The 27925-nt window shown below is 50.8% G+C and overlaps 2 protein-coding genes across 4 annotated transcripts in view; one reads left to right on the top strand and one right to left on the bottom strand.

Moving 5' to 3' along the window:
- Positions 1–4414, top strand: part of PFDN6 (prefoldin subunit 6) — a 9587-nt gene extending 5173 nt beyond the window's left edge. For both annotated transcript variants that reach the window (XM_079964728.1, XM_079964727.1), the window contains exons 5-6: positions 1969–3325; positions 3357–4414. In XM_079964728.1, the coding sequence (XP_079820854.1) occupies positions 1969–2089 (121 nt within the window). In that variant the 3' untranslated portion in view covers positions 2090–3325; positions 3357–4414. The remainder of the gene's footprint in view (positions 1–1968; positions 3326–3356) is intronic.
- On the bottom strand, positions 3375–27925 carry RGL2 (ral guanine nucleotide dissociation stimulator like 2). Of its 2 annotated transcripts, XM_079964648.1 has the most exons (18): positions 27795–27925; positions 27294–27447; positions 25868–25966; positions 25225–25460; positions 24890–24949; positions 21388–21673; positions 20588–20803; positions 16156–16259; positions 15166–15250; positions 13048–13125; positions 12869–12943; positions 12182–12214; positions 11940–12061; positions 10438–10530; positions 9520–9649; positions 8450–8695; positions 6528–6642; positions 3375–5668 (listed from the first exon to the last, which is right to left on the bottom strand). In XM_079964648.1, the coding sequence occupies exons 2-18, from the start codon at positions 27414–27416 to the stop codon at positions 5463–5465; spliced, it is 2307 nt and encodes a 768-aa protein (XP_079820774.1). In that variant the 5' UTR covers positions 27417–27447; positions 27795–27925; the 3' UTR covers positions 3375–5462. The 2 variants fall into 2 exon arrangements, with proteins under 2 accessions (XP_079820774.1, XP_079820775.1); XM_079964649.1 differs by lacking the exons at positions 27294–27447; positions 27795–27925 and adding an exon at positions 26223–26586.

Below are 27925 nucleotides of genomic sequence, written 5' to 3'. Positions count from 1 at the left end.
ATGAAAAGAGAAGAAGGGAAGTCATTGATATTCTAAGGTTGTTTAAATGAATATTCTAAATTGTTAAACAGAATATATATATATATATATATATATATGAATGAAAATACAGTGGACACTCAGGTTAAGAACGTAATTTGTGCGGGATGCACGTTCGCAACCCGCAGTGTTCACACTTGCAGCGGTGCATCAGCGCATGCGTGAGTTGCGATTCAGCGCTTATGCGCAAAGTGTGATTTACCGCTTCTGCGCATACGCGACTTCCAAAACCCGGAAGTAACCCGGGTTTCAGAGCGTCCGTAACCTGAAAAAACGCAGCCTGAAGGGTCTGTAACCCGAGGTATGACCGTATGTAAAAAAACATTTTAAAAGCAGAAGAATACGGCAATAATGAAAAAAAAAATGGCCATGAAATATAATCAAGGCTACAAAACTATATTAAGTGTATGTGAATCCGTGGGTTTCTATGGCTCACTAGCTGTTCGTGACAAGGACTTAAGCAGCTGTGATTTCTGCATTGCGGGGGGTGGGACTAGATGACCCTGAGGGACCCCTCTGCGATTCTTTAACGTCTGTGGGACCTTCAGGTTCAGAGACAGGCTGCTGTGGAGTTACCTCTGCAAGGGGGGGCCCATGCCAGGGTCCCACAGGGAGCAGTTGTGGTCACTAATTGGGGTGGTTTGTACAGACCCAGGACTGGACAAACCCAGAGTGTGGCATAATAGTTAGAGCCTTGGACTAGGACCTGGGAGGGCAGGGTTCGAATCCCCACTCTTGTCGTGTAGTTCGCTGGGGTGACCTTGGAGTCAGTCCCCACCTCTTGGTTGTTGTGAAGATGAAGTGGAGAGGAGGAAGATAGCTGTGCACCTTGAGCTCCTCAAAAGATAAAGCTGGCATCAGTCCATCAAGGTTGAATCCTGACAAGACAGAAGCACTGTTTTGGGGGGACAGGAGGTGGGCAGGTGTGGGGGACTCCCTTGTCCTGAATGGGGTAACTGTGCCCCTGAAGGACCGGGTGCGCAGCCTGGGAGTCATTTTGGACTTGCAGCTGTCCATGGAGGCGCAGGTCAATTCTGTATCCAGGGCAGCTGTCTACCAGCTCCATCTGGTAGGCAGGATGAGACCCTCCCTGCCCGCAGACTGTCTGGCCAGAGAGGCGAATGCTCTGGTTATCTGCCACTTGGACTACTGCAATGCGCTCTATGTGGGGCTACCTTTGAAGGTGACCCAGAAACTGCAGTTAATCCACCGGTCTTGAAAGACCTACATTGGTCCCAGAACGTTTCCGAGCACAATTCAAAGTGTTTGTCTGACCTTTAAAGCACTAAATGGCCTTGGTCCAGTATACCTGAAGGAGCATCTCCACCCCCATCGTTCTACTTGGACACTGAGGTCCAGCTCCGAGGGCCTTCTGGCAGTTCCCTCTCTGCGAGAAGTGAGGTTACAGGGAACCAGGCAGAGGGCCTTCTCAGTGGTGGCACCCGCCTTGTGGAACACCCTCCCACCAGATGTCAAAGAGCTAGACACCTGAAGGCAGCCCTGTTCAGGGAAGTTTTTAATGTGTGACATTTTAATGTATTTTAAATCTTTGTTGGAAGTCACCCAGAGTGACTGGGGAAACCCAGCCAGATGGGCGGGGTACAAATAATAAATCATTATTATTATTATTAATTATAACTAATTAAAAACTAAAAATAAGATAAAAGGATAGTTGGCTAGCCAGCTTGGGGAGGGGGAGACTGACGTTGGCTACAAGCTGCAAGGTCCGTGTTCCAGCTCTGCTGTCAGAGGGGTCACTTCTCTGAACACCAATTGCTGGGGTTCTTCAAACTGTAGTGTTGGGAGGGCTCCCCGGGTGTCGTCTAGCCGAACCCCCTTGCAGTGTGGGGCTCGTGGTGTTCTCAGCCTCCCTGGGGCTTGTGAAGCCACAAGCGCTGACGCCGCCTCTGCTGTGTCCTGTCATTTCAGCAAGCGCTACGAGGGCCAGATGCAGGATTACGAGAAGAAGTCGGACCAGCAGCGGGAGACGCTGGCGCGGCTGCAGCAGGAGTTCCAGAAGGCCCAGGCCAAGGGGGCCGTCAAGGCCTGAGGGGAGTTGGGGGGGTCTTCCTGGACTGTGGGGGGAGGGATGGGGACACCGTTGCGAGGCCTGCTCCACTGGGCAGAAATAAAAGCTAGGACCAAGTCTCCCAACTCTCTCTCTCAGCTGATGCCTTCCTCTTTCGTACTCGGACCTTGCCATGCGCAAAGGGGAGGGGGAGGCCCCTGAAAAGGAGACCAACCCCCTCAACACGAAGCTGACACACAAAATACATCCCTGTGGCCTGGCACCTGTAGGGCGTCTTGACCCCATCACTGTCTTGCGAGGAGCTCTCTCTAGGGTCAGGCTGCGGCAGCTTCGAAGGGTGGCTGGGCTGGGATCCTGGAACAGTAGAGTTGGAAGGGGGGACCCCCAGGGCAATCTAGTCCAGCCCCCTGCCAAGGCGGGAGCGGAGCACATTCTTTGGATGGGACCCTCCTTCGGCCGACAGCCACCCACTTCCGCAAGGGCTGCAGAAAAGCCGAGAAGGATGGGGTTTCTGGCAACTCCCGCTGCACTGGGAGAGCTTTCTAGGGAGCAGGGACATCCGGTTTGCTCTCTAGGGAAAGGATGGAAATGCAGAGTTCAGTGGGACCTCGGGGGGTCATCCATTCCAACCCCCTGCTAAGGCAGGAATCTCAGCTAAAGCATCCCTGGTGGATGCCACCCAACCTCTGCTTAAAAACCTCCAAGGAAAGAGAGCCCGCTGTAGAACAGCTCTTCCTGTCAGAAAATTTAGACAGAATCCTCTTTTATCGTAACCTGAAGCCCTGTGTTCGAGTCCCTCCCTCCAGAGCAGGAGAAAACAAGCTTGCTCCCTCTTCCATGTGACAGCCCTCGAGATATCTGAAGACGGCTATCATATCTCGCATCTCCAGGCTTGGAGAGGTCCTGCCCCTCCTTGGGTCTCTAGGGCCAGACTGCAGCTGCCTGCCGGCTTCTCTGGGGCTGGCAAAGAGCCCTGTGTTGCCCCCTACGTCAGGCTCACCTCCCCGCCAGGGACAGGTGCCTGGGAATGTTTCCAACTTTGCTGCTGTAGGCAAGAAGAAGCGAGAGCCACCTAGAAGCTGGCAGAGGAAATCCTTGGGACACGTCCAAAAGGCCAAGGGGCACCTAAGGACTCTTGGTTGTAAACAGAACCTCTGAGCACTTTGTGAAGATGGCCCAAATATTGCCATTTTGTTTAGTGCACTCTTCACGTCCTCAGAGGTACTCCCATCTCAGTCTAAGTCCCCAGGCTAGGGGGTGAGCCCTCCCCTTCTCCCCACACACAAAGCTTTTCATACCACAAAGCTGGTTTTTATAATAATATTTTATAGAAAGTTTCAGTGTCCCTGATGCAGCCGAGTACAAATGTTTTTAACATTCAAAACATCATTTTTCCTCCAGAGAAAGAGAAAAAAAAGTTATAGGCAGCAGGTAGAAAGTGCTGGTTGCCCGTGGGCAGCGGCAAGGGGCAGGCAGCAGCCCAACCGGTGCAGCTCAGCCCACAGAACGTTAAGGAAGGTGTTAAAAGGCTCCTGTGAAGAAGGCGTTTCTTGGGCTGAAACTTAAATAGTATAAAAATATATTGGGGACTCTGCAGAGTTTCAGACATGCTGGTGTGGAGGGGCAGGAATTGCCTCCAAAAGTACGCGAAAGACGAGAGCCAATTTGCAAGCTGTTTAGGATCGTATATAAAATGTTAGCTGCGTGGTGAGAAGTAGCAGCCTGCAGGAGAGGAAAAAGTGGGGAAACTCCCAACCTTCCTCATCCCGAGATCGCCTCTGGGTTTTTAAACTACAACTCCCCATCAGGTGCTGGTGGGAACTGTAGTCCAAAAGTCCTGGAGTCTCAGAGCTGTGACATTGGGAGGGGACACCTAGGGTCATCTAGCCCAACCCCCTAAAATTCAGGAACCAGAGCTCAATGATACATGACAGAACCCCACCAACCTCCAATGAATCATAGAATTCAAGTGTTGGAAGGGACCCCCAAGGGCCATCTAGCCTAACCCCACGACAGACGGCCACCCAACCTCGGCTTAGAAACCTCCGAGGAAGAAGGCGGTTCAGAAAGACGTTTACGCTGAACCTCCTTTCTCGCAACTTGAAGCCGTCGGTTGGCGCTGATGGGAAATTCAGTGCAAAACCCCTGGAGGAGATCCCAACATGAGGGTGGCTGGAGCGGAATTTGCAAAGTGACTGTCCGTGTAAAACAGCCGCGAAAAGTCACCATCTTCCCACCAGCATCAGGATTCACAGGTGACATTTCCCCCTCGCTTTAGGAAGGACAGATCTGGCCTTGGGTCAGGCCGAACCCTTCCCCACAGCCTCACAACATAGCGCCATCTTTTTTAAAAAAAAATTAGTGTTAATTTGCACTCAGCGCAGTGCCAAGTCTTAGAGTCACACACACCCTCCCTGAGATATGGGGCAGCTTAGCTTAGCAGAGGGGGCAGTTTGCATCTGGGATCTGTGGGAAACAGCCTCCGATAGGGACAGAATTGCTGCGCTTTCCCACCGGTCCAAAAAGAGGGAGCCATCATCAGGGCAATCCGCCAAGCCCTCCCTCCCCGCAGCAGGAAGTGAAGTGCCTCAGGGCCACTTGGCAACCCTCCCGTTGATAGTTAAGGCACTTGGGGCAGGCGGGGGGGTGGGGGGAGCCCAGAGCGAGAGGAGAAGGCGCCCACGGCAAAGAAACAGGAAGCCGGTGGCGACGGCAACAGGAAGTGCACAACGCAGATGGAAACTCTTCCAAGCGCGACACAACACCCGTGTCTTCGACAACGTAGCCTTTCCCCCTGAGCTAGAGGGGAGGGATTTCAGTAGAATCGCAGAGTTCGAAGGCACCTGAAGATCATCCAGTCCAACCCCAGCGATCCAAGGTGGGACTGCAAACCTTATCGGCCCCACGCTCTACCCGACTGAGCTGTGAACGGCATGATGAAGGAAAGGAAAGGTGCTGACACTGGAAATCGGACAACAGACTCAGACAACGGAAGATCAGGAGGGGCCCGCAAGGATCATCTAGTCCAGCCCCCTGAGATGGTGGAATCATAGCTAAAAAATGAAGGAGACTCTGCCACCTCCGGTTCCACCATCAAACGGGACGTTCTTCCTAACGTTTAGCCGGAATCTCCTTTCTTGTCGTTTGCATCCGTCAGATCGGGTCCTGCGCTCTGGTTTCCCTTTCCCCGGGTCCAAGCAGTTAAGGACATTGAGTTCCTCAAAGACTCTGGAAAACCAGGGTTCTCCGCCAGCCAGGCCTGCCAACGCAGCTCTGCCAACATTTTGCCACTTCTGACACCGCGTTGCAACCCTGTGCTATCCCCAGTCTCAAGGGCAGTGTGGGCCGCCAGCCCTGAGCAAGTGGAAACCGCTCTGTCCTCTTGCCGCCCAACTCAAAAGAGGGCTCTGGCTATCTTCCGCCCGGTGGCCTTAATCTTCGGGAAGGTGGCGCTGATCTCCACCCCCTTGGGCGGCGTCGGCTTGGGCGGGGGCGGCGGAGGGGGCGGCTTCTCCCGCGGGTGCTTGGGTCGCAGCATGAAGTCCAGGCAGGTGCTGCTCATCGCGTAGAAGACGTTCGCCGTGGTGGGGAAGGCCAGCTCTGCAGGGGTGGTAGGAAGAGAGAGGGGGGGGAGGGGTCAAGGTGGAAGAATGAGAGGAACTGCTCATTTTTGGAGTTCCCTTGTGGAAAAGGAATGGCGCGCCCAAAGCCAGAACCAGGGACTCCTGGGGGCGCAGCTCATCTCCAGTCTTTTAAAAAAACAACCCTCCTCTATTAGCATTGCTTTCCCAGACCTCTGGTGCTCTGCAGCTTTGCAGAACCTGAGCTGCCGTTTTCTTAAAAACCCAAATACAAAGCCGCAAGATTTTTGCCACTTTGTCGACATCAAAAGACGGCTCGATTAGAATCTGCTGACAGACAAGGGGAGGTTAATAAAGACTTTGAAGTCCATTGGGCAGCCTTGAAGCAGGAGAAATGTTTAAAAGACATCATCCTCTGTGCTGCCTTGTTGGAAAAATATTTTTTAAGGAAACATTTACAGTACAGACGCTTCAGGTTACAGACTCCACTAACCCAGAAATAGTACCGGGTTAAGAACTTTGCTTCAGGATGATAACAGAAATAGTGTGGCAGCAGCGGGAGGCCCCATTAGCTAAAGTGGTACCTCAGGTTAAGAACAGTTTCAGGTTAAGAACGGACCTCCAGAACGAATTAAATTCTTAACCCGTATAAGCTGCCAGGGAAGCACTGGAAAGCTAATTGTACCCTAAAAGCAATTTGACGCACTGCAAAATCCCGCAGCCAGCAGTTAAAACCAGTGGTGTAAATGTTTGCAACAGAATTGTAGAGTTGGAAGGGACCCCCCAGAGCTCATCTAGTCCAACCCCCTTTGCAGTGCAGGATTCACATCCTCTCAGATTTCCCCCTCCCCACTGTAAAGCACAGAGATGGCCCTCACCTCGTCCTTCCGGCAGGAGCTGCACCAGTTCGTAGTTGGGGGCCAGGACCCGATCCTGGTTGTGCTTCTCCAGCGCCTTCGCGATCACAACCGGCGCCTTGTCTTGGCTCGTGACCTGCAGAGGGCAGGCAGCAATAGCACAGGGAGAGAGAGAGAGAGAGAAGAAACAGGATTTTCAGCCTTTGCCAATTGGGTGCCCCTCAGGATTTTTTGGACCAGGGCCGATTGTGAGTTTATTTCATAAAATTTACAGGCCACTGGATTGTAACAAAACAAACAAGCCTCAAAGCCATTTTGAAAAACAATGAAACTATTGGCAGAAACGGTGTGTAAATAACTATGTAAAACCTTAAAAATGAAACAAAAACCTTTGCGGCAAACTGAAAACAGATTCAAACACACCAACGTTCTACGTTATCTGGGTAGGCCTGTCCAAAATAAAAAAGGTTTTTAGGAGGCGCTGTTAAGATCACAGCAAAGGTTGGGTGCCCATCTGTCGGGGGCGCTTGAGCTGAGATTCCTGCATTGCAAGGGGCTGGTCTAGATGATTTTTGGGGTCCCTTCTGATTCTATGATTCCATGGTATCTGCTTGGTGTCACTCAGCAGGGAGTTCCACAGTCAGGAGCTGCCACGCCGGAAAATCCATTTTATTACAGATGCAGAACGGGTGTTACGTTGCCCCTGAGAATGGGCCAGTTCAGCCAATCAAGAATCATATTGAGTTAATTGGAAGGGGCCCCCAGGGGTCATCCAGCCCAGCCCTTGCAGTCTAAGCAGCTGAGTGGCTGCATGTGGGGTCAGGCCACGACACAGATAACCTGGTCCCGCATCATAGCGCAAAAGAGCTGGCAGGCACCTGGCTGGGGAACCGTAGAGCTGCAGCCCGGGAAGGGCAGCCTTTCTCAACCTGTGGGTCCCCAGATATTGTTGGACTGCAACTCCCATCATCCCTGCCCTTGCTAGCTAGGAGTGATGGGAGTTGTAGTTCAACAACATCTGGGGACCCACAGGTTGAGAAAGGCTGCCTTAGGGCCATCTAGGCCAGGTACCCCCAAACTCAGCCTTCCAGATGTGCAGGGACTACAACGACCATCATCCCTAGCTAACAGGACTGGTGGTCAGGGATGATGGGAATAGTAGTCCCTCTGTATTTATCACTCCTGTTATACAGAAATCTCCAAATGGGTCCAAATTTCAATGTCTAAAACTCCCGGGAGAGGGCAAGGACCTGGAGATTACGCTAAGGGTGGCCAAAATCTGTGTGACTGCCATAAAACTTAGGGAACAAACTGTACAACCAAAATGATTCAGGTTTTAAATGATAATCTTAGGTTATATTTTAGTGATCAAGATTATATACATATACATACATACACACACATACACACACACACACACACACACACACTCTGCCGCTATACAGTGGTACCTCGGGTTACAGATGCTTCAGGTTACAGACTCTGCTAACCCAGAAATAGTACCTCGAGTTAAAAACTTTGCTTCAGGACGAGAATAGAAACCGTGCTCCGGCAGCACAGCGGCAGCAGGAGGCCCCATTAGCTAAAGTGGTGCTTCAGGTTAAGAACAGTTTCAGGCTAAGAATGGACCTCTGGAACGAATTAAGTACTTAACCCGAGGTACCACTGTATCTGAATTGTCTCTGTTGTACCCAGTTGCAATTCAATTTATCCCTGTTGTGTTTTATGATTTTCCTGATACTGTAAGTGACCTGGAACTGGTCTGTGACCGTAATAACAAAATTCATTCCATTGTAGTCCCGAAACATCTGGAGGGCCGCGTTTGGGGGTGCCTGGTCTAGACCAACCTCCTGCCACGCACGGGGGACAGCTAAGGGCTGCTTCTGCGCCCCCCTCCCCGGCCAGGGCCCCTCTTCCCCTGGGGTCCTGCCCCCTTCGCTCACCAAGATGCTCTTGTAGAGGGTGCCGTTGTGCAGAGCCATGCTGACGCGGATGATGCGGCAGTCCGAGGGGAGTCCGCTGTCCGGGGTGGGGGCCGTGGGGTAGGCCGACCCACAGGATGCCGAGCGCCGGTGACCACGGACGAAGGTGCCCCCCACGGCAGGGGGTGGGGCCAAGCCCTCCGGGGAGGAGGGAGAGGCGTTCTCCGGGGCCGTGTCCAGCGAGGAGACAGAGGGCCACTTCATACGCTGGGGAGGCAGCGGGAGGCAAGGGTTAGCGAGGGATGCGTCCTGCTCAGTGCTGTCTACACGGGCCGGCAGCAGCGGGGGACTTCGGAGAAATCTGCCCCCACGGTTCTAATATTCACAACGATGCCTCTTTTGGCACAGTTGCTTCTTACGGGTCCTCAGTAGGTACCTCATTTATTTGTTAAATTTCCACAGATCCCAGGGCTGTTAGGAGCATGGAAAAAAATGCAACATAAAAGCACCAACAGGCAGCCGCTGAAAGAGTAAAGTGGCCTCATTCCAAATTCAGGTACTTTTGAAGGTGGCTTACAAATAAAATGGAAACAGATAAAAGCGTCATAGGAAAGACAATTGTGAAAAAGCAATTAAACACAAATAGGTAGGTAGATAAGATACATTAGGGTTGCCATATTTCCAAATATGAAAATCCGGACAGAGTTGCTGACTTTTTGGAGCTTTTTTTTTTCTCCTTTCCCTGGAGCTTTTTTCTGCAGATTTTATCACAGTTTTAATCCGTTTTGCCATATTTCCGGGTTTCCCCCAACATTTTGCTGGTTTCTGGAAAATCCCCCCACCCCCAGATGCCATTTTTCAGACCCAAATCCCGGAAGTGTCTGGGAAACCCTGGAGGTATGGCAGCCCTAACATAGAAACCAGATGAGAGATTAAAGGTACAGGAAATCACAGTAAAAGCAGCATAGCACCAGCCCTTTCCTTAAAAAGTGATACTAAGCAGGACCCTTGTTCTGCTTACGAAGTGAAAATTCCCGCAGAGCTCACAAATCGCATCTGGGAAAGGACATCGTCCCGGCCCCCCAACTCACCTGGGTCTGGTGTGGTTGCCCGTGGGGGGTGGGGGAAGCAGGTGGAGGCAGCAGGAGGTCTGGCGGGGCTTGTGGGGAGCTGGGCTTGTCCCAGGAGACAAGGGTGCTCATCCCAATCGAGGTGGCCAGGCTGGAGGAGAAAGGAGAAACGTCTGGTGGTTGGGAAAGGACCAGGAGAAGACGTTTCAGCAGGTGAGACCCAGCTCTACCGTGCTAGGGTTTTAAGATTCCAGCTGGACACCTGTGATTTGGACTCTCCTTCATGGGAGTAGAGGTTGGGTGGCCATTTGAGCACCAGCGGTGCTTGAGCTGAGATTTCCGCATTGCAGCGGGTTGGGCTAGATGTCCCTCAGGGGTCCCCCTTCCAGCTCTACAATTCTATTACAGTGGTGCCCTGCAAGACGAACGCCTCGCAAGATGGAAAACCCGCTAGACGAAAGGGTTTTCTGTTTTGGAGGCGCTTCGCAAAACGAATTTCCCTATGGGCTTGCTTCGCAAGACGAAAATGTCTTGCGAGTTCCTGCGGGTTTTTTCCCCTCCCCCCCTTTTTCTAAGCCGCTAAGCCGCTTATCAGCTGATCCGATAAGACGATAAGCCACTAAAAGCCGCTAAACCGCTAATAGCGCTAATCCGCTAAGCTGTCAATGGGCTTGCTTCGCAAGACGAAAAAACCGCTAGACAAAGAGACTCGCGGAATGGATTAATTTCGTCTTGCGAGGCACCACTGTATTTGAAAAGAAAGTTCAAAATTAGAGGGCAGGGGGAGAGAAGAGGTGGGGCTGGACTTCCTCTTTCGCTGGAGGTTTCTCAAGCAGAGGACGGGTGGCCAGCTGTCCTGGATTCAATTCTGGCAAGGGGTTGGGCTAGATGTCCCTCGGGGGTCCCTCCCATCTCTCCCGGGCCCTTCCCGCCTCTCACTCTGCGCAGTGGGTGATCACCAGGGTGGGCTTCACAGGGCGGCCAGGGGTCGCTGCTTCCGCAGGCGGCTCGATCGTGCAGGAGAGCTGGTAGCTGGCAGAGAGAAAGAGGGAGAATGTCCGCTTTAAATATTTTACTACTACTACTACTACTACTACTAATAATAATAATAATAATAATTTCCCAGAAGAGAAAACAGCAGCTGTGTTTCAGTCTGTTGCAGCAAAAATTACAGGACAGGGATGCCCCCTGCCCCCCATAAACCCCCTACATCTGTTCCAAACCTCCGGACCAGACTGGGAAGGGGAGGGGCCAGGAAAACCTTCCTTGGAGATTTTGAAGCTGTCGGTCAAGGATTCTATAGCTGAATTTCCTGCATTGCAAGGGGACTGGATGGCCCTGCGGAAATCTTGGCACTGACAGGACACTTTGGTTGACCACTGCCCGGGGTCTTGCGGCATCTTGAAAGCTTGACCCCTTTTTTCTGGAATCAAGATGCCATGGACCGTTGTGGGAAATTCATCAGGAGTTTCTGAAGGACAGGGTCATAAAATCATAGAATCTTCCGAGTCAGAAGGGACCCAGGGGTCATCCAGTCCAACCCCTGCAGGAATCTCGGCTCTAGCCTCCACAACAGAGGCAAGGAAGGAGAGCTCACCGCTCCACTGTCTGCAGTTATCTCCCGTCTGGACTACTGAAGGTGACCAAACTGCAACTAATCCAGAATGCGGCAGCTAGACTGGTAACTGGGTGCGGCCACCGAGACCACATAACACCGGTCTTGAAAGACCTACATTGGCTTCCAGTATGTTTCCGAGCACAATTCAAAGTGTTGGTGCTGACCTTTAAAGCCCTAAGCTTGGCTCAGTAGACCTGAAGGAGCGTCGTTCTGCCCCATCATTCTGCCAGACACTGAGCTCCAGCGCCGAGGGCCTTCTGGTGGTTTCCTCGCTGTGAGAAGCCAAGTTACAGGGAACCAGGCAGAGGGCCTTCTTGGTGGTGGCGCCTGCCCTGTGGAACGCCCTCCCATCAGATGTCAAAGAGAAGAACAACCACCAGATTTTTAAAAGACATCTGTAGGCAGCCCTGTTTAGGGAAGCTTTTAATGTTTAACAGACCACTGTATTTTAATACTTTGTTGGAAGCCACCCAGAGTGGCTGGGGAAACCCCGCCAGATGGGCGGGGTATAAATAATAAATTTATTATTATTATTATTATTATTATTATTATTATTATTATTATTATTTCACTGCAATGTGAACTGCTCTGAGGTTTACAAATAAAGAGCAGTAAACAAACTTTGATGGGCTTTTGAGGGGTCAGTCTGCGTGATATCTGGGGGGTCCCCTCCACAAATTCCAGCTAAACATTTGCAGAAACAGAGGGGCTCAGGGCATGTCAGGGGGGTGGGCCGCGTGACCTCCGGGAACCCCCTTCCAACCGATTTAGGATTCTAGGGCCAAAGAGCAGACTGGGTTTCGGGTGGGATCCTGAGACCCACCTCTGGCCCTCGCTGAGTCGGGGCAGGCGCTGCAGCCATCGCTGGAGGTGCCGGTCAGGGCTCAGGGCGTAGTTGCGGCAGTTGGCCTGCAGGAGTCGCAGCTGGGTGAGGATCTCGAATTCCTATTTTTTGAAGGGGGGGGACACAAAGAAAAATGGGCATTACTAATCGAAGGTGCGACACCCCCATTTTTAAAGGGGTGCCCGTTGCATGCTCCTCCCCTCTCCCAATGCGGCAGGTACCTTGCGGTGCTTCTCGAAGTTGATGTACCCGTTCTGCAAAGAGAAAGAGTCACAGAATTGTAGATTTAGTCGGAGGGGAAGAGAGACGTAATTATTCCAGAAATGAGCGCGAATGCATCCCACCAGACAGCTCCAGCCCCACCAGGGCCAGCAAAAGTCACTGGCCTCCTGCTTTTCACAGAATTCCTAAATTGCGCTTGTTACTGGAGTGCAGCCTGAGATCTCTTCATTTGCCCCAATAAAATTGGCTCATTCATTCAAGCCTGCTGCGATTCCCACCCCAGAGTTCTCTCCCAGGGAAGGGACTCCCTGGTTGCCTCTCTGCGCGAGTTGCCGTTCCGTCATCCTCCTGCCAACCCACCTCTGCATTTGGAAGCAGCTGGGTGGTCACTTCACCGTAGAATCACAGAAGGGACCTTCCAAGGTCATCCAGCCCACCCTACAAGGCAGCAATCTCCACCAAAGCCTCCCTGACAACTGGACATCCAACGTCTGCTGAGAAACCTCCAAGGAAGGAGAGCCCACCGCCTTCCGAGAGAGTTGAGATTCCTGCACTGCAGGGGGTTTGGACTGGATGACCCTCGGCGGTCCCTTCAAAACCCAAAATTCTGTAGTTCTACGAGTCTGCTCCCCTGCCGAACGGCCTGCCCGGGGTCGGCGTCTCCCCGCCTGCCACCCGGTCCTCACCTGCAGCCTGTTCCGTGTCGCTGCGTCCAGCATCACCAAGTCCTTGAGAAAAGTGCCCAGGTAGGGGACCACGCCCTGTGAGGAAGAGATGGAGAGAGGAAGGAGGTCAGAGACGGGGAGACCTGCATTCCTGGCCCCTCGGCCCTAGCCCGCCTCCCCTCCTCTTGAAGTCTGGGTACCACGGGGCGGTGCTCCAAAGATCTCCGCTGCTGCCTGCGCTGGATTGGGTCCGCCCCAGCCCCTCGAGGGTAGCCATCCTGTGGGGAGCAGGAGAAGAGAAGAGAATTCAGAACTGCATTATTTTAGGATAAATTGCATGGCGAAATGTGCAAATCGGTCCAAATTGCATTCAAAAACGTGTTCAGTAGTAGGGTATCAGGAGACTCCCTCGAAAGGCGAACGTCTCTCCCCCATTGGAGGTTTTCAAGCAGAGGCCTAGGACCCTCGTACCTACGGGACCGCCTCTCCTGGTATGCCCCGCAGAGGACCTTAAGGTCCATAGACAGCAACACCCTAGAGGTCCCGGGCCCTAAGGAAGTTAGATTAGTCTCAACCAGAGCCAGGGCCTTTTCAACTCTGGCTCCGGCCTGGTGGAACGCTCTGCCTCATGAGACCAGGGCCCTGCAGGATCTGATTTCTTTCCTAGGGCCTGTAAGACAGAGTTGTTCCACCTGGCCTTTGGCTTGGAATCAACTTGATCCCCTTCCCCTCTTTCCTTTTTCCTTTCTCCTTCTGTGATGGAACTCCTATTCGGGGACTTCCCTGGCTTTTTTCTGGCCCATGTAGGACCAGTCTGGATAGTTGGCCTTGTTGAAGACTTGACGTTTTCATCCCCAAAATAGTTTTTGAGTTTCCACTGAAATGAGGCTGCATTTTAATGTTGTATTTTAATCTTGTTTTTAAGTTGTATTTTATTCAATTGTTTTTATACCTGGTGTTAGCTGACCTGAGCCTGGTCTTGGCTGCAGAGGGCAGGGTATAAATAAATTTTATTATTATTATTATTCTAGAGGGTGGATGGCCGTCTGCCAGGGACTCTTTCGCTGCAATTCCTAAAAAGCCTTGAGTCTCAGGCCATGTCCCGGATTTCGGAGACATGCAGAGGAACACTTGACACACCCCATGCGGTTTTTTGCTTCGGCACCTGAACTTCAATGTTTGTTTTCACGGGCCGTTTTCTTTCCTGTGTTCCGTCTCCGCTCGTGAGCTGCCTCGGAAGAGTTTGTTGCCCGGAAAGTGTGGACTGTAAGCACCGGTGGTGCAAAAACAAACAAGCCGAGTGAGAAGGTTGGCTCAGAGATGCAAGGGATTTCCTCAGGATAGGATATGCAATAGATTAGGAACTTCAGTTCGCAGAAAGTCAAAGCCCTGAACATTTTTATGCCAGGGGAAAGCCAGTGTGTGGGGGTTTAAAAGTCCACCAGACATCGAGAGCCAGGGTAGTGCAGTGGTTAGAGTGGCAGAATGTGACCTGGGAGAGAATCATAGAATTTTAGAGCCGGAAGGGACCCCGAGGGTCATCTAGTCCAACCCCGGCAATGCAGGAATCTCAGCTCAAGCATCCATGACAGATGGCCAACCAACCTCTGCTTTAAAATCTCCAAGGAAGGAGAGTCCACCACCTCTCATGGCAGTCTGTTCCACTGTCAATCAGCTCTTACTGACGTATATTGGAATCTCCTTTCTTGTAACCTGAAGCCATGGGTTCGAGTCCTACCCTCCGGAGCAGGAGAAAACAAGCCTGCTCCCTCCTCCATGGGACAGCCCTTAAGATATTTGAAGTTTCCACTCAAGTCTCCTCTTTTCCAGGCTAAACATACCCAGCTCCTTCAACCGCTCCTCATAAGGCTTAGTTCCCAGACCCTTGATCCTCTTGGTCTCCCTCCTCTGCACACCTTCCAGCTTGTCAACATCCTTCTTAAATTGTGGTGCCCAGAACTGGACACTGTACGCCAAGTGTTGTCTGAGTAAGGCAGAATAGAGTGGGACTATCACGTCCCTTGATCTGGACACGAGACTTGATGCAGCCTAGAATCGCATTAGCTTTTTTTGCTGCTGCATCACCCTGTGGACTCATGTTCAGCTTGTGGTCCATCAAGACCCCTAGATCCTTCTCACGTGTACTGCTAGTCAGCCAGGTGTCCCCCATCCTCTATTTGTGCGTCTGCTTCTTCCTGCCTAAGTGCAGAGCCTGACGTTTGTCCCTGTTGAAATTCATTTTGTTAGCCTGGGCCCAGTACTCCAGTCTGTTACGGTCATTTTGGATCCCGATTCTGCGGAGAACATGGAATAAATACCTGGAAGAGGAGCCTCCTGCTCTGGCTGTAGTTGTCCTCTTCCGAGCAGACGGCGCTCAGCTCCTCATAGCAGCGGAGGGAGTCCCTGGGGGGGGGGGGGAGAAGCTGAGTAGGGCAGTCTCAAAAGGGAACCCCCTCCCACAACCCACCCCAGCACTAAAATACGACAGAGACAACAGGTCAGCTGCGCCCAGAAATGGAAACAAGAGGAGATGCCGACGGAAGAAGAATGGCAAACAAATTAATGGACTGTGCAGAACTGGATAAAATGACAGGAAGGATTTGAAACCTGCAGGACCAGAGATTTACAGAAGACTGGAAGAAATATACGAACTATTTGAAGAGTAACTATATTGCCAACAAATTATGCTAGTAGGACTACAAGAAGCTGTGTAAGGAGAAATCTGTGAAGCGTTGCAAATTAGAGAAAGAACAGTGATATTCATTATGAATTAAATGTAATGGAAGAAGTGGGAAATGTGCATTTAGAGATTAGATTGGAAGATTTTCAGACGAGATTGATGAAAAATTGTATAAGATGTCAAAACATGTTTAAATATGTTTTAAAAAATTGTATAAGATGTCAAAATATGTTTAAATATGCTGAAAATTAATAAAACATTATATAAAAAGAAGAAGTTTAATGGCTGCACCCTGCCTAAGAGGGATCAGGCTTGTGTGTTTGTAGGAACCTCCCTAGACACCTCTGCTGCATTGGTTAGCTGTGATTCTGGGGTTGGACTAGATGACCCAGAGGTGTCTCACCCAACCCTACAATTCCAGAGGGTGCCTGGCAGGGAAGAGAGGCGCTTTGGGAGGAGGACCTAAGGACTCGGGCAAGAAGAGGGGAATGCCAGGGTAGATGGCAGCCTAGTTTTTGTTGCTGCCAGAAAGAAGCTCAGGGTCTCAGAGACAGGTGTGTGTGTGTGTGTGTGTGTGTGTGTGTTTCTGTGAGGGGAAGGAGCTCTGAAGCAGAGGATCGGGGCCCACCTGGATGTCTCCTCCCAGGTCCTCTTGAGGCGATGCAAAGGGGTGGACTTCAGTGCAGAGACGACGGCATAGAGAGAGGAGAAGTTGCGGAGGAGAAAACACTCCTGGGAGGGGAAAGAGAAAATAAGGAAAGGGTCTGTCAACTGCCTTCCTGGGGGGTTTATGCAAAGGCCACGTGTTTAAATCTAAACAACAACAACAAATGCAGCTTACAAACATTCCAAACAAATAGATAAGGCAGCAGTTGGAAAACACTGCACCATGGACCCAGAAACGTTGCTGTTGTTTGTTTATTGTTATTATTATTCCTGCCTTCCCATTCCAACTCCACCATTCCAACTTCCCATTCCAACTCCACCATTCCAACTCCGCAGACACGTATAAGCATTCTGAAACACAGGCCAGTTGCCTCATCAGGCATCCTCAGTACATAAAGATAGTAGGTTACTTTGATGCAGTTTAATCTTTAGATAGATCTTAAGGGCCAGGAAGAGAGTTCACAAGGAGATGGCAAATACTGCCATCCTGTCTCTCCTGTTTATTCCTCTTTATGACCTCCGGGGTTTTGCTGAATGCATTCCTCCTTTTATTCCTATTTTATTTACTCTCAGATATGTATGCATGCTCAAAGTAGTCATAGAATCATAGAGTTGGAAGAGACCACAAGGGCCATCGAGTCCAACCCCCTGCCAAGCAGGAAACACCATCAGAGCACTCCTGACATATGGTTGTCAAGCCTCTGCTTAAAGACCTCCAAAGAAGGAGACTCCACCACACTCCTTGGCAGCAAATTCCACTGTCGAACAGCTCTTACTGTCAGGAAGTTCTTCCTAATGTTTAGGTGGAATCTTCTTTCTTGTAGTTTGGAGCCATTGCTCCGTGTCCGCTTCTCTGGAGCAGCAGAAAACAACCTTTCTCCCTCCTCTATGTGACATCCTTTTATATATTTGAACATGGCTATCATATCACCCCTTAACCTCCTCTTCTCCAGGCTAAACATGCCCAGCTCCCTTAGCCGTTCCTCATAAGGCATCGTTTCCAGGCCTTTGACCATTTTGGTTGCCCTCCTCTGGACCCGTTCCAGTTTGTCAGTGTCCTTCTTGAACTGTGGTGCCCAGAACTGGACACAGTACTCCAGGTGAGGTCTGACCAGAGCAGAATACAGTGGCACTATTACTTCCCTTGATCTAGATGCTATACTCCTATTGATGCAGCCCAGAATTGCATTGGCTTTTTTAGCTGCCGCGTCACACTGTTGGCTCATGTCAAGTTTGTGGTCAACCAAGACTCCTAGATCCTTTTCACATGTACTGCTCTCAAGCCAGGTGTCACCCATCTTGTATTTGTGCCTCTCATTTTTTTTGCCCAAGTGCAATACTTTACATTTCTCCCTGTTTGTCTTTGTAGTTAAAAGAATTTCTTCTGATCTGTCCCACGTGGGGTTTTTGAAATGCTCTGAGGAAATCTGATTGGTTCTTATGAACACTGTGTAAAAAGTTCTTTTGTGAATAAAACGACCTGGGCCAAGGGGTGGACAGAGGAGAATTATTATTATTGGCACCTCCTCCCAGAGTCTTGCTGGTCAAGCCTCGTGTGTATTTTATTAATCAGAGTCCAATCCTTCCTTGCTTTGGGAACGCTACAGCAGAGGGTTGGGCTGGATGACCCTCGGGTGGCCCCTTCCAACTCTAACCATCCGATGGTTCGATGTATTCCATCATTCTGTTACGATTTCAGCCTACCCACAACGCTTAATCCAGCACAAAGCGGGAAAGGGACAGAAGGAACGGCGACTCCCGGCCAAATATTACAAAACATTAAACGAACAAATATCCCCAATCCTGTGTGAAGTGATGAATAATATTCTAAAAGAGGGGGAAATCCCCAACTCCTGGAAGGAAGCATATATTACATTAATCCCTAAAAAAGATGTAGATGCTTTAGAAGTAAAGAACTACAGACCGATTTCGTTATTAAATAACGATTATAAGCTGTTCGCAGATGTGATGGCAGAAAGATTTAAAAAGGTCTTGAACAACAGAATTCACAAAGATCAAACGGGCTTCCTCCCAGGGAGACAACTGAGGGATAACGTAAGAAACGTAATAGACATTATTGAATACCTAGATACCAGAATAGACGTTCAGGCCGCCCTGGTATTCATAGATGCCGAAAAGGCATTTGATAATGTTTCATGGGACTTCCTGAAGAAAGGTCTGACAGCGATGGGGATGGGAGAAAGATTTAGAAAAGGTATAGAAGCTATTTACTATGAACAAAAGGCAAAACTTGTAATAAATAACACAACATCAGAATTTTTTAATATACACAAAGGAACTAGACAAGGCTGCCCTTTATCTCCCCTACTATTTATAACAGTACTGGAAATATTTAATAAAAGATTGAGGGAAACAACAGAAGCTAAAGGAATCAAGGTAGGATTGAATGAATATAAAATCAAAGCCTTTGCCGATGATATTGTACTAACTCTTCAAGATCCAAAGCATAGCGTAAAAGAAGCTCTACAAAAATTTGAAGAATTTGGCACCGTATCAGGACTTAAGGTTAATAAGAACAAAACTAAGATGTTGGTTAAAAATTTAACCAAGGAAGAAACCGTAGACCTAGAGCAAAGGGTGGGAATAATGACGGTAAAAAAGGTAAAATACCTTGGGGTATGGATTACGGCTAAAAATATTAACCTGTTTAAAGATAATTACGAGATCACCTGGAAAAACATTAAGAAAGATTTGGAAATTTGGGACAGAATGAGACTATCCTTCTTAGGAAGGATAGCAGTTGTAAAAATGAATGTTTTACCCAGAATGTTGTTTCTATTTCAAACTATCCCGGTACTCAAAGGTCTAAAGCAATGCCAAGAATGGCAGAGAACCTTGGCGAAATACATCTGGCAGGGAAAAAGACCACGAATTAAAATGAAAATATTAGTAGATAAAAAGGAAAGAGGGGGCTTTTCCCTACCAGATTTGAGTCTATACTATGAAGCGGCATGTTTATTGTGGTTAAAAGATTGGATAAGATTGGAAAATAGAGAATTACTAGATCTGGAGGGCTTCGATAATAGGTTCGGGTGGCACTCGTACCTGTGGTACGGAAAGGTGAAGGCACACAGGGGCTTCCTAAACCATGTTTTTAGGGGTCCAATACTCCAGGTATGGGAGAGGAACAAAAATCTTTTGGAAAGGAAGACTCCTTGGTGGATTTCACCAATAGAGGTGTTGACTATTAAGAAAACCAATATGGAAGAGAAGAATGCCACTTATGAAGAACTTATAACTAAATCAGAACAAGGCTTGAAACTTAGACCTTACGAGGAGATAAAAAATTTTTTCACAAGTTGGTTACAATACCACCAGGTGAATGGTCTGTTAACTGAAGACAAAAAGAAATTAGGATTTGAAGATAAAAAATCTAGGTTTAATGTGGAGGTAATAGAGGGAAAGAGTAAAGCACTGTCCAGGATATACGACATACTACTGGAGTGGTACACTAAAGATGAGGAGGTGAAGGAGGCAATGACAAAGTGGGCGATGGACGTGGGCTATAACATCGATTTTGAAAGGTGGTTAGAATTATGGAATAATAATACTAAGTTTACGGCGTGTATGGCATTGAGGGAAAATATGTGGAAGATGATATATAGGTGGTATCATACACCGGTGAAATTAGCTAAAATCTATAGGTTAAAGAACAAAAGATGCTAGAAATGTGGGGAAGCAGAAGGCGATTTCTACCACATGTGGTGGCTATGTAATAAAGTGAAAAAAATTTGGGAACTAATATATAATGAACTTAAAAAAATTCTCAAATATACTTTTCCCAAAAAACCTGAAGCCTTTCTGCTAGGAATGTTGGGTAAAGAAATTAAAAAAAAAGACAAGAATATATTCCTCTACGCCACCACAGCCGCAAGAATTATGCTGGCACAAAACTGGAAAACGGAAACCATACCTAGTATAAGTGACTGGCAGGTTAAAATGGTGGAATACGCCGAACTTGCTAGACTAATGGCTAGAATATGAGACCAAGATGAGCAAATATTTCATAAAAATTGGAGTAAATATTGGAAATATATTGAAAATAAATTGTAGAAGACACTGGTGGGCCTGGATTAACTCTAACAGAGAATAACTAATATTTAAAACTAAGAGGAAATACGTGAATGTAGGATTATTTGATACTTACCAATAGGGTGGAGGGAAGTCCAGGACTAAACAAAGTCCAAAGGCGTCTTTTTTTTTCTCTCTCTCTCTTTGTATATCTATATGTATGCTTATAAGTTTGGTGATATGATGATCTGTATAGTGTATATCTATATAGACATGTGTATTTCTAAAATTTGAATAAAAAGTATTTTAAAAAAAAAAAAATAAGAAGGAACCGCGACTCCCTCCTTGTGAGGAGGACCCACCTCTGCCACGCGGATCCACTTCTCCAGCAGCCGCGCCCTCTGCGCCGCCCGCAGCTCCGTGTCGCCCAGGCAGGAGGAGACGACGGCGTTGGCCACGCGGTTGAACTGGGCCACGGTGGCGCGGACGGAGGGGCAGGCCCCCTCGTGGCCCCTCTTGTCCCGCTGCGACCACAGCTGGCCCTGGCACTCGTGGGGCACCAGGCGCAGGAAGAGCTCCTGCGGGAACGGGAGAGAAGAAACTGAAGGGGAGGAAGAGAGGAGAGCCCCCCAAAAAAGCCCCCAATCCCTGGCAGGCTGTCTTAAAAGGAACCCGAAATCTGTGCCTCTCAAACACAGGCTGGGCAAATGGCGAGGGATTCTCTGACCAGGAAGAACAGTTTCTGTTCTTTTATTATTATTATTATTATTATTATTATTATTATTAATTTTTTACCAACCACCCAAACACAAACAGTGAAAACCCCCAGGCGGCTGATACATTGGGTATTCAATAATATACGTTTTCAATAATATACATATTCAAATCAACCATGTGTACACTTCTATATGCCTTAACACTCCTCCCTCCACAAGGTTTATTTAACTTTTAACATTTTAATTGCCCCAATAGTTCAACATCTTCTTAGACCAATGCTCCTCTTTCTCACTGACCGAGAACAGTTTTCGTTAACGGAAAGCAAAACCTCCCAAGTCTCCAGTGCTCATGCCCAAAGAGGTGGAGGGTGGGCCGTGACAGAGGGCAGAACGAGGGTTGTGGAGCTCATCCAGACCCCCTGCAGGATCCCCCCAGTTACACTCACAGCATCCTGCGCAGTGAGATGAGCGGCCACGTCTTCCGCCTGGAGCCCCAGGATGTAGTGGGGGTCGGGGGGCCCTTCGTCTGTGATGCTCTCGTCCTCCCGGGGGTCTTCCTGGCCCTTGGGGGCTCCCTCGTGGCCGGCTGCCAGGAGGGTCTTCTCAGGGTCCGATCCGCTACCTAGCGCCCAGCGTAGCCAGGCTCCCAGCTGCTCCTTCAGGCCAGCGTCCAACCCCACAAAGTCCTCCAGGTACCCGTCCAGCCAGGAGCACAGCAGAGACCCCAGGGCCCTGTGGGGAGGGGAAAGGGGGGAGTCTGTGACTGCTGGGATCCCAGGAAGCCCCACCCACCCCAGCACAACAGCCAGTCAGAGAGGCCCATTATGGGAAACTGGGCAAATGGGATTCAAACCCCCAAGAGCCCTCTCTACCTTTCTGTGGTTTCCACAGAATCATAGAATCATAGAGTTGGAAGAGACCACAGGGGCCATCGAGTCCAACCCCCTGCCAAGCAGGAAACACCATCAGAGCACTCCTGACATATGGTTGTCAAGCCTCTGCTTAAAGACCTCCAAAGAAGGAGACTCCACCACACTCCTGGGCAGCAAATTCCACTGTCGAACAGCTCTTACTGTCAGGAAGTTCTGCCTAATGTTTAGGTGGAATCTTCTTTCTTGTAGTTTGGAACCACTGCTCCGTGTCCGCTTCTCTGGAGCAGCAGAAAACAACCTTTCTCCCTCCTCTATGCGACATCCTTTTATATGTTTGAACATGGCTATCATATCACCCCTTAACCTCCTCTTCTCCAGGCTAAACATGCCCAGCTCCCTTAGCCGTTCCTCATAAGGCATCGTTTCCAGGCCTTTGACCATTTTGGTTGCCCTCCTCTGGACACGTTCCAGTTTGTCAGTGTCCTTCTTGAACTGTGGTGCCCAGAACTGGACACAGTACTCCAGGTGAGGTCTGACCAGAGCAGAATACAGTGGCACTATTACTTCCCTTGATCTAGATGCTATACCCCTATTGATGCAGCCCAGAATTGCATTGGCTTTTTTAGCTGCCGCGTCACACTGTTGGCTCATGTCAAGTTTGTGGTCAACCAAGACTCCTAGATCCTTTTCACATGTACTGCTCTCAAGCCAGGTGTCACCCATCTTGTATTTGTGCCTCTCATTTTTTTTGTCCAAGTGCAATACTTTACATTTCTCCCTGTTAAAATTCATCTTGTTTGTTTTGGCCCAGTTCTCTAATCTGTCAAGGTCGTTTTGAAGTGTGATCCTGTCCTCTGGGGTGTTAGCCACCCCTCCCAGTTTGGTGTCATCTGCAAATTTGATCAGGATGCCCTTGAGTCCATCATCCAAGTCGTTGATAATCGAATCGTTGGAAGGGACCTGCTGGTCATCTAGTCCTACCCTGTTTCTCTCCAGGTGTATCGGCCTCTTCTTCGCCTTCCCTCCGAATGAAAAAGCCCCAAAGAGATGGCTCAGTCAGTAGCTCTCAGGGATGCGAGTTCCCATGGTGGGGAAAAGATTCCTGCATTGCATTTGACTACATTGCAGGGAGGTGCAGGTTAATTCTGTGTCCAGGGCGGCTGTCTACCAGCACCATCTGGAATGCAGGATGAGACCCTACCTGCCCGCGGACTGCCTCACCAGAGTGGTGCATGCTCTAGTTATCTCCCGCTTGGACTACTGCAATGCACTCTCCATGGGGCTACCTTTGAAGGTGACCTGGAAACTACAACTAATCCAGAATGCGGCAGCTAGACTGGGGACTGGGAGTGGCCACGAAGACCACATAACACCGGTCTTGAAAGACCTACACTGGCTCCCAATACGTTTCCGAGCACAATTCAAAGTGTTGGTGCTGACCCTGAAAACCCTAAACAGCCCAGTAAACCTGAAGGAGTGTCTCCACCCCGGACACCTCGGTGGTGGCGCCCGCCCTGTGCAACGCCCTCCCATCAGATATCAAGGAAATAAACAACTACCAGACTTTTAGAAGACATCTGAAGGCAGCCCTGTTTAGGGAAGTTTTGACGTTTTATTCTGTTTTTAATGCTCTGTTGAAAGCCGCCCAGAGTGGCTGGGGAAACCTAGCCAGATGGGCGGGATATAAATAAATTATTATTATTATTATTATTATTATTACTATTATTATTAGACTGGATGACTATCTGGGGTCCCTCCAATCTCTCCCATTCTATGGCTCTATGACCTTTCCAGTTGCCCTGTTCTGAACCCGTCTCAGAGACACCCTACCCCAGACAGCAGGTGCAGCCTCCCAGATCAGGGAGTCTCTGGTGACTCACTCGTGCGAGGGAGCCAAGCCCACGTGCCCTGGCCTCGCCCACGCCCCCCACCCCAGTCCACGTGCCTCACCACCCATCCCTCCCGGGAGCCCATGGCAAGACCAGACGCAGCCGGCAAGCGCCTCGTCTCTCCGGAGGGCGTTTCAGGGAGGGTGTCGTCTCCCGCACCCGCTTCCCACTGAAGGCTCAAAGGAGCAACCCTGCTTGACCCTCTCCTGACCTAATGTCCTGTCTCCGAAAGGGGACAGCCCAGGACGACAGTCTCCCAGGCCAGCAGAAAATGTCTATATTCTGCAAGCCGGGAGGAGAGGAGGGAATGACTGACTATTTTTGTGTTCTTTTGGGTTATTTTGCTTCAACCACTTATTTGTGTTTTAATCTTGTATTTTTATCTAGTGAATTGCCCTGAAAGCTTTTGAGGGATGATATAGAAATCCTAATCCTAATAATGGAATAGATGTAAATCCTCCTTCAGTGGTGAACTGGTTTTTTATTTATTTATTAAAAATATGTATACCGACCTATCATTAAAAAAAATAGGTTTACAAGATAACAAGGTAACATTTTAACATGGTCTTGTGGGAAGAAGGTTTTATGGTTTTATTGCTATAAACGGCTTTGATTATCCTTTTTCTATGACACAAAGCTGTACGAATATTTTCACCAAGGCGTAAACAAGCGGGATTTACTCCTGAGTAGACACGCGAGAGCCTCTTCGCTGAGATCCCTGCCTGTCGTGGGCTGGACTAGATGACCACAGGGGAACCCCTTCCAACTCTACCCTTCTCTGTTTCTACGTACAGGATTGCACTAATATAAGGCCGTTAAAAAGCAAGGCTCAAACGGAGCTCAAACCCGGAGCTCAAACCCGGAACCCAAAGGCTCGCGACGACCACTGTGCCTCTGAGCATGTGCCGAGTTCAGGGACCTCTGAGGTTCCTGCACGGCAAGGGGTTGGGCTAGATGACCGCCAGGGGGCCTTGCAGTGCTACGATTCAAGGACCATACCCAGTTCATAATCATAACACGAACACAGGCAGCCATCCTTCTGGTAGAGAGAGGAGAGAGTCCAGAAGCAGCTTAGGAATTAGCTCAGAAAATGGGATTTAGGCTGCGGAGGGGGATATTTCTTTTGGGGAGGGGGCTGTTATTAAGTGCTCAGGGGAGCAGGGAAAAGGAAGCAGGCACCCACTCACCGCTGAAGGTCTGCTGTTTCCGGGGTAGCGTCTGAACTTGAACCCACAACCGCCTGCAGCCTGCGGGGGGGGGGGGTGAGAAAAACCAAGGGACTCAATAAATTAAGTAACCCTTCTTCTCTCTCGCCCGGCCAGCGACCCGCCACCTCTCCACAGCCTCAGGCGGCTGCCCAGCAGGCAGAAACCCAACCGGTGATGTTCTGTTATTACCATGAAAACTCAGCAATGTTAACGATGCCGCACAAGCTGCACCTGCTGGGTTTCCGCCTGCAGACCAAACAAACAGCACTGCCAACGTTCCCCCCCCCCCCGACCATCTCCCCTCCATTGCAAACCTCTCAAGCAGGAGCCCCAGGACCAGGCCGGTCGTGGCGAATGTCCGGTAGGTGGCCAGGAAGGCCGGCACGTAGCAGGTGTCCCCGAGCGAAGGGGCTTCCAGAAGGTGCCTGACCAGGCGGGGCAGCGATCCGGCCTTCAGCATCCGAGAGCGGCCGGCCGGGGACCCCGAAACCCCCAGCGCCGTGGCATCAGCAGCCCCCGGGTGACCCGAAGCGCTTGGCGGGTCCTCGCCCTGTGGGGTGGGGGCAGAAAAAAAAGGGGTGGGCTCCAGTGACAAGGAAGGAGGCTCGGTTTGTGAGCTGTAAGTTGTGGATTTCTTAGCAGCGGTTCCCTGCACGGCCGGCGGGTTGAGATGGATGACCTCTGGGGGATCCCAATCAATTTTTCGTAAACAGAGGCAGCCTCCTCCTCGTCGTCCTAATCTGGCATGTGGCAGGTCATTCCCTTGCTTGGCTTGCGTACCACCAGGGCCTCTAACTGTTGCACAGCAGGCAGAAATTCAACAGGTGACGTTTCGCCAAATGCCACGAAAAGGCAGCAATGTGAGTGGAACGCCTTTTAGCGATGCTTCTCTTCCTTTGGCAATATACACCCCCACCCACTTACCCACCCACCCCCCAGGCATGGGGCACGACTTACCCCAGAGAACAGGCTGGCTTTGTTGGCGCCCCCTGGCAGCCGAGAGCTGACGGTGTAGATGGCGCCTTCCTCCTTCTCCTCCCACAAGGTCACTGGGGGCTGCGGTGGGGGGAGAAAAAAAAGACATTTTAGCCTGTGTGCAATTCCTCCCCACCCCCCAAGTTGCCACCATTGTGTTCCTTCATATATGTCTATTTATTTATGGGTCTGCGGCATTTCCGTCCCTCAAGCCTCCCCCTCAACAACCCTGAGAGGCTGGGAGAAGGCAGCCTGCGAAGATTTGAACCCAAGTCCTCAAACCATGGCACCACCTTGGCTTCTGACACCCCCCCCCATAAAACCATCCAAGCCTTACCTTCACAGGCAGGCAGTACCAACGGGTGCGGGTGAGGATCCCCCCCTCTGCGGAGCCCCCTCCCGGCTCCAGGCAGCCCCCCAGGCGGAGGAAGACCTTCATGGGGGTGGCAGATCACCCCCCCCCTTTGCACCCCTCCTGCCCCCAGCTGGAGAAAGTGGGGGGTGTCCTCTTAGCTGCAGAAGATGGGCAGAAAGAGGGTTGGCATGGGGGGGCCCAGGCTGAACTCCCGGCCCCCCACCCAGGCCTCGTGTGTGTTTCTCTCCTGCCTCCCTTTCGGTGTCGATTCCTCTCCTTCCGCTTCGCAGGATTGGGCCCGGCCCCTTCCCCGCCCTGCAGAGGACTTCCCCAAAAACAGGCCGAACCAGATTCCACTTCTCTCTCTCAGCCAACCCCCCCCCCCCACAACAACAACAGGCCCTTTGCCTGGAAGCCCCGAGATACACATGCACACCTAGGCAGCAGGCAGGCAGGCAGGCAGGCCGGAGTCCAACAGGTGCAGCTGCCAGCTGGGAAGGCGTGCCCACAACACCGGATCAAAGGTGCTCGCCTCCAGAGACGGAGCTGTGTCACCCGGGCAACGGAGCCACACAGTGGGTCAATAGAGAGCAGCAGGCAGACACGCAAACACACACACACATGCACCTGTCCCAGCCTGCACACTGAGAATGCAAAGAGATGCACTGCGCCAACCCTGCATTGCAGGCCGGAGGAGGGGGGGGCAGCGCGATCACGACCCCCAAGCGGACCAGCCCCACACAATGAGGCGGGCGGGCGGGTGGGACACATGTCTACAAGGGGGGGTCACCTCTGGAAGCAGCCGGAGGGGGTTGGACTAGATGACCCTGGGCAATGCTGGGATTCGCCAGAGGTTTTTAAACAGGGCTTCGGAAGGGACCGTGGTTCCTGCAATGGCCAGGGCTGGGCTGGATGACCCCGGGGGGGCCCCTTCTATGGCTCGTGGGCACGGGCGAGGGAACTCTTGAACCCAGTACCTGCCAAGCATACCCGCAGAGAGTAACTCCTGCATCCCTCCCCCACCCCAACAAACCCCTCCCTGCTGCTACTGACCTGCTCAGGAGTTGGGGGTCCTGCTCCGCGCTCCGACTCGGGGGTCCTGCTCCGGAAAGCGCTGAGGGTCACACCGGCGTCGCCTCCCCCGTCCAGCAGGTGGCGAAGAGAGCGGGGGAACATCCGGACCCCGTCCCCTCACGCCCGAGGGCAGCTGGGGGGGGAGAGAAGCAGGGAAGGGGGTGTTTTTCCCCATGGGTCTTTTTTGGGGGGGTGTCTCCCTCCCTATTGCCCGTTTTCACCCCAAAAACTAACTGCAAACGCGCCTCCTCTTAAGGGTGCTTGCGACGAGGGTCCCACAGGCAAGAATCCCACCCCAAAACTTTTTTAAAAGCCCTAAACCGCTTGCAAGAAACTCTTGCCTCCTTCCTTCCGAAAACTTGCACGGGGTTGGAATGGATGACCCCTAGGGACCCCTCCCTCCAACTCCACTCCAGCTCCTGCGGATGATGCCTCGCCCCCCCCCCCATAGGGGCCAGCCCTCTCCCTGCGGGGTCTCACCTGGGTGCTGGAGGGCAGGACCCCATGGGGTGCCGCGGGGCTGCAGGGCAGGGACCCAGGAGTGCCCCGTTGCTTTGCCAGGCGCCGGCCAAGGGAGGGGGCAGGATGGAAAGTCCGGAAGCGGAGCCAGC

This window comes from Podarcis cretensis (genome assembly GCF_951804945.1).
Source record: "Podarcis cretensis genome assembly, chromosome: 2".
NCBI classification, from domain to species: Eukaryota; Metazoa; Chordata; class Lepidosauria; order Squamata; family Lacertidae; genus Podarcis; species Podarcis cretensis.
This window is presented reverse-complemented; position numbering and strand designations above follow the sequence as displayed.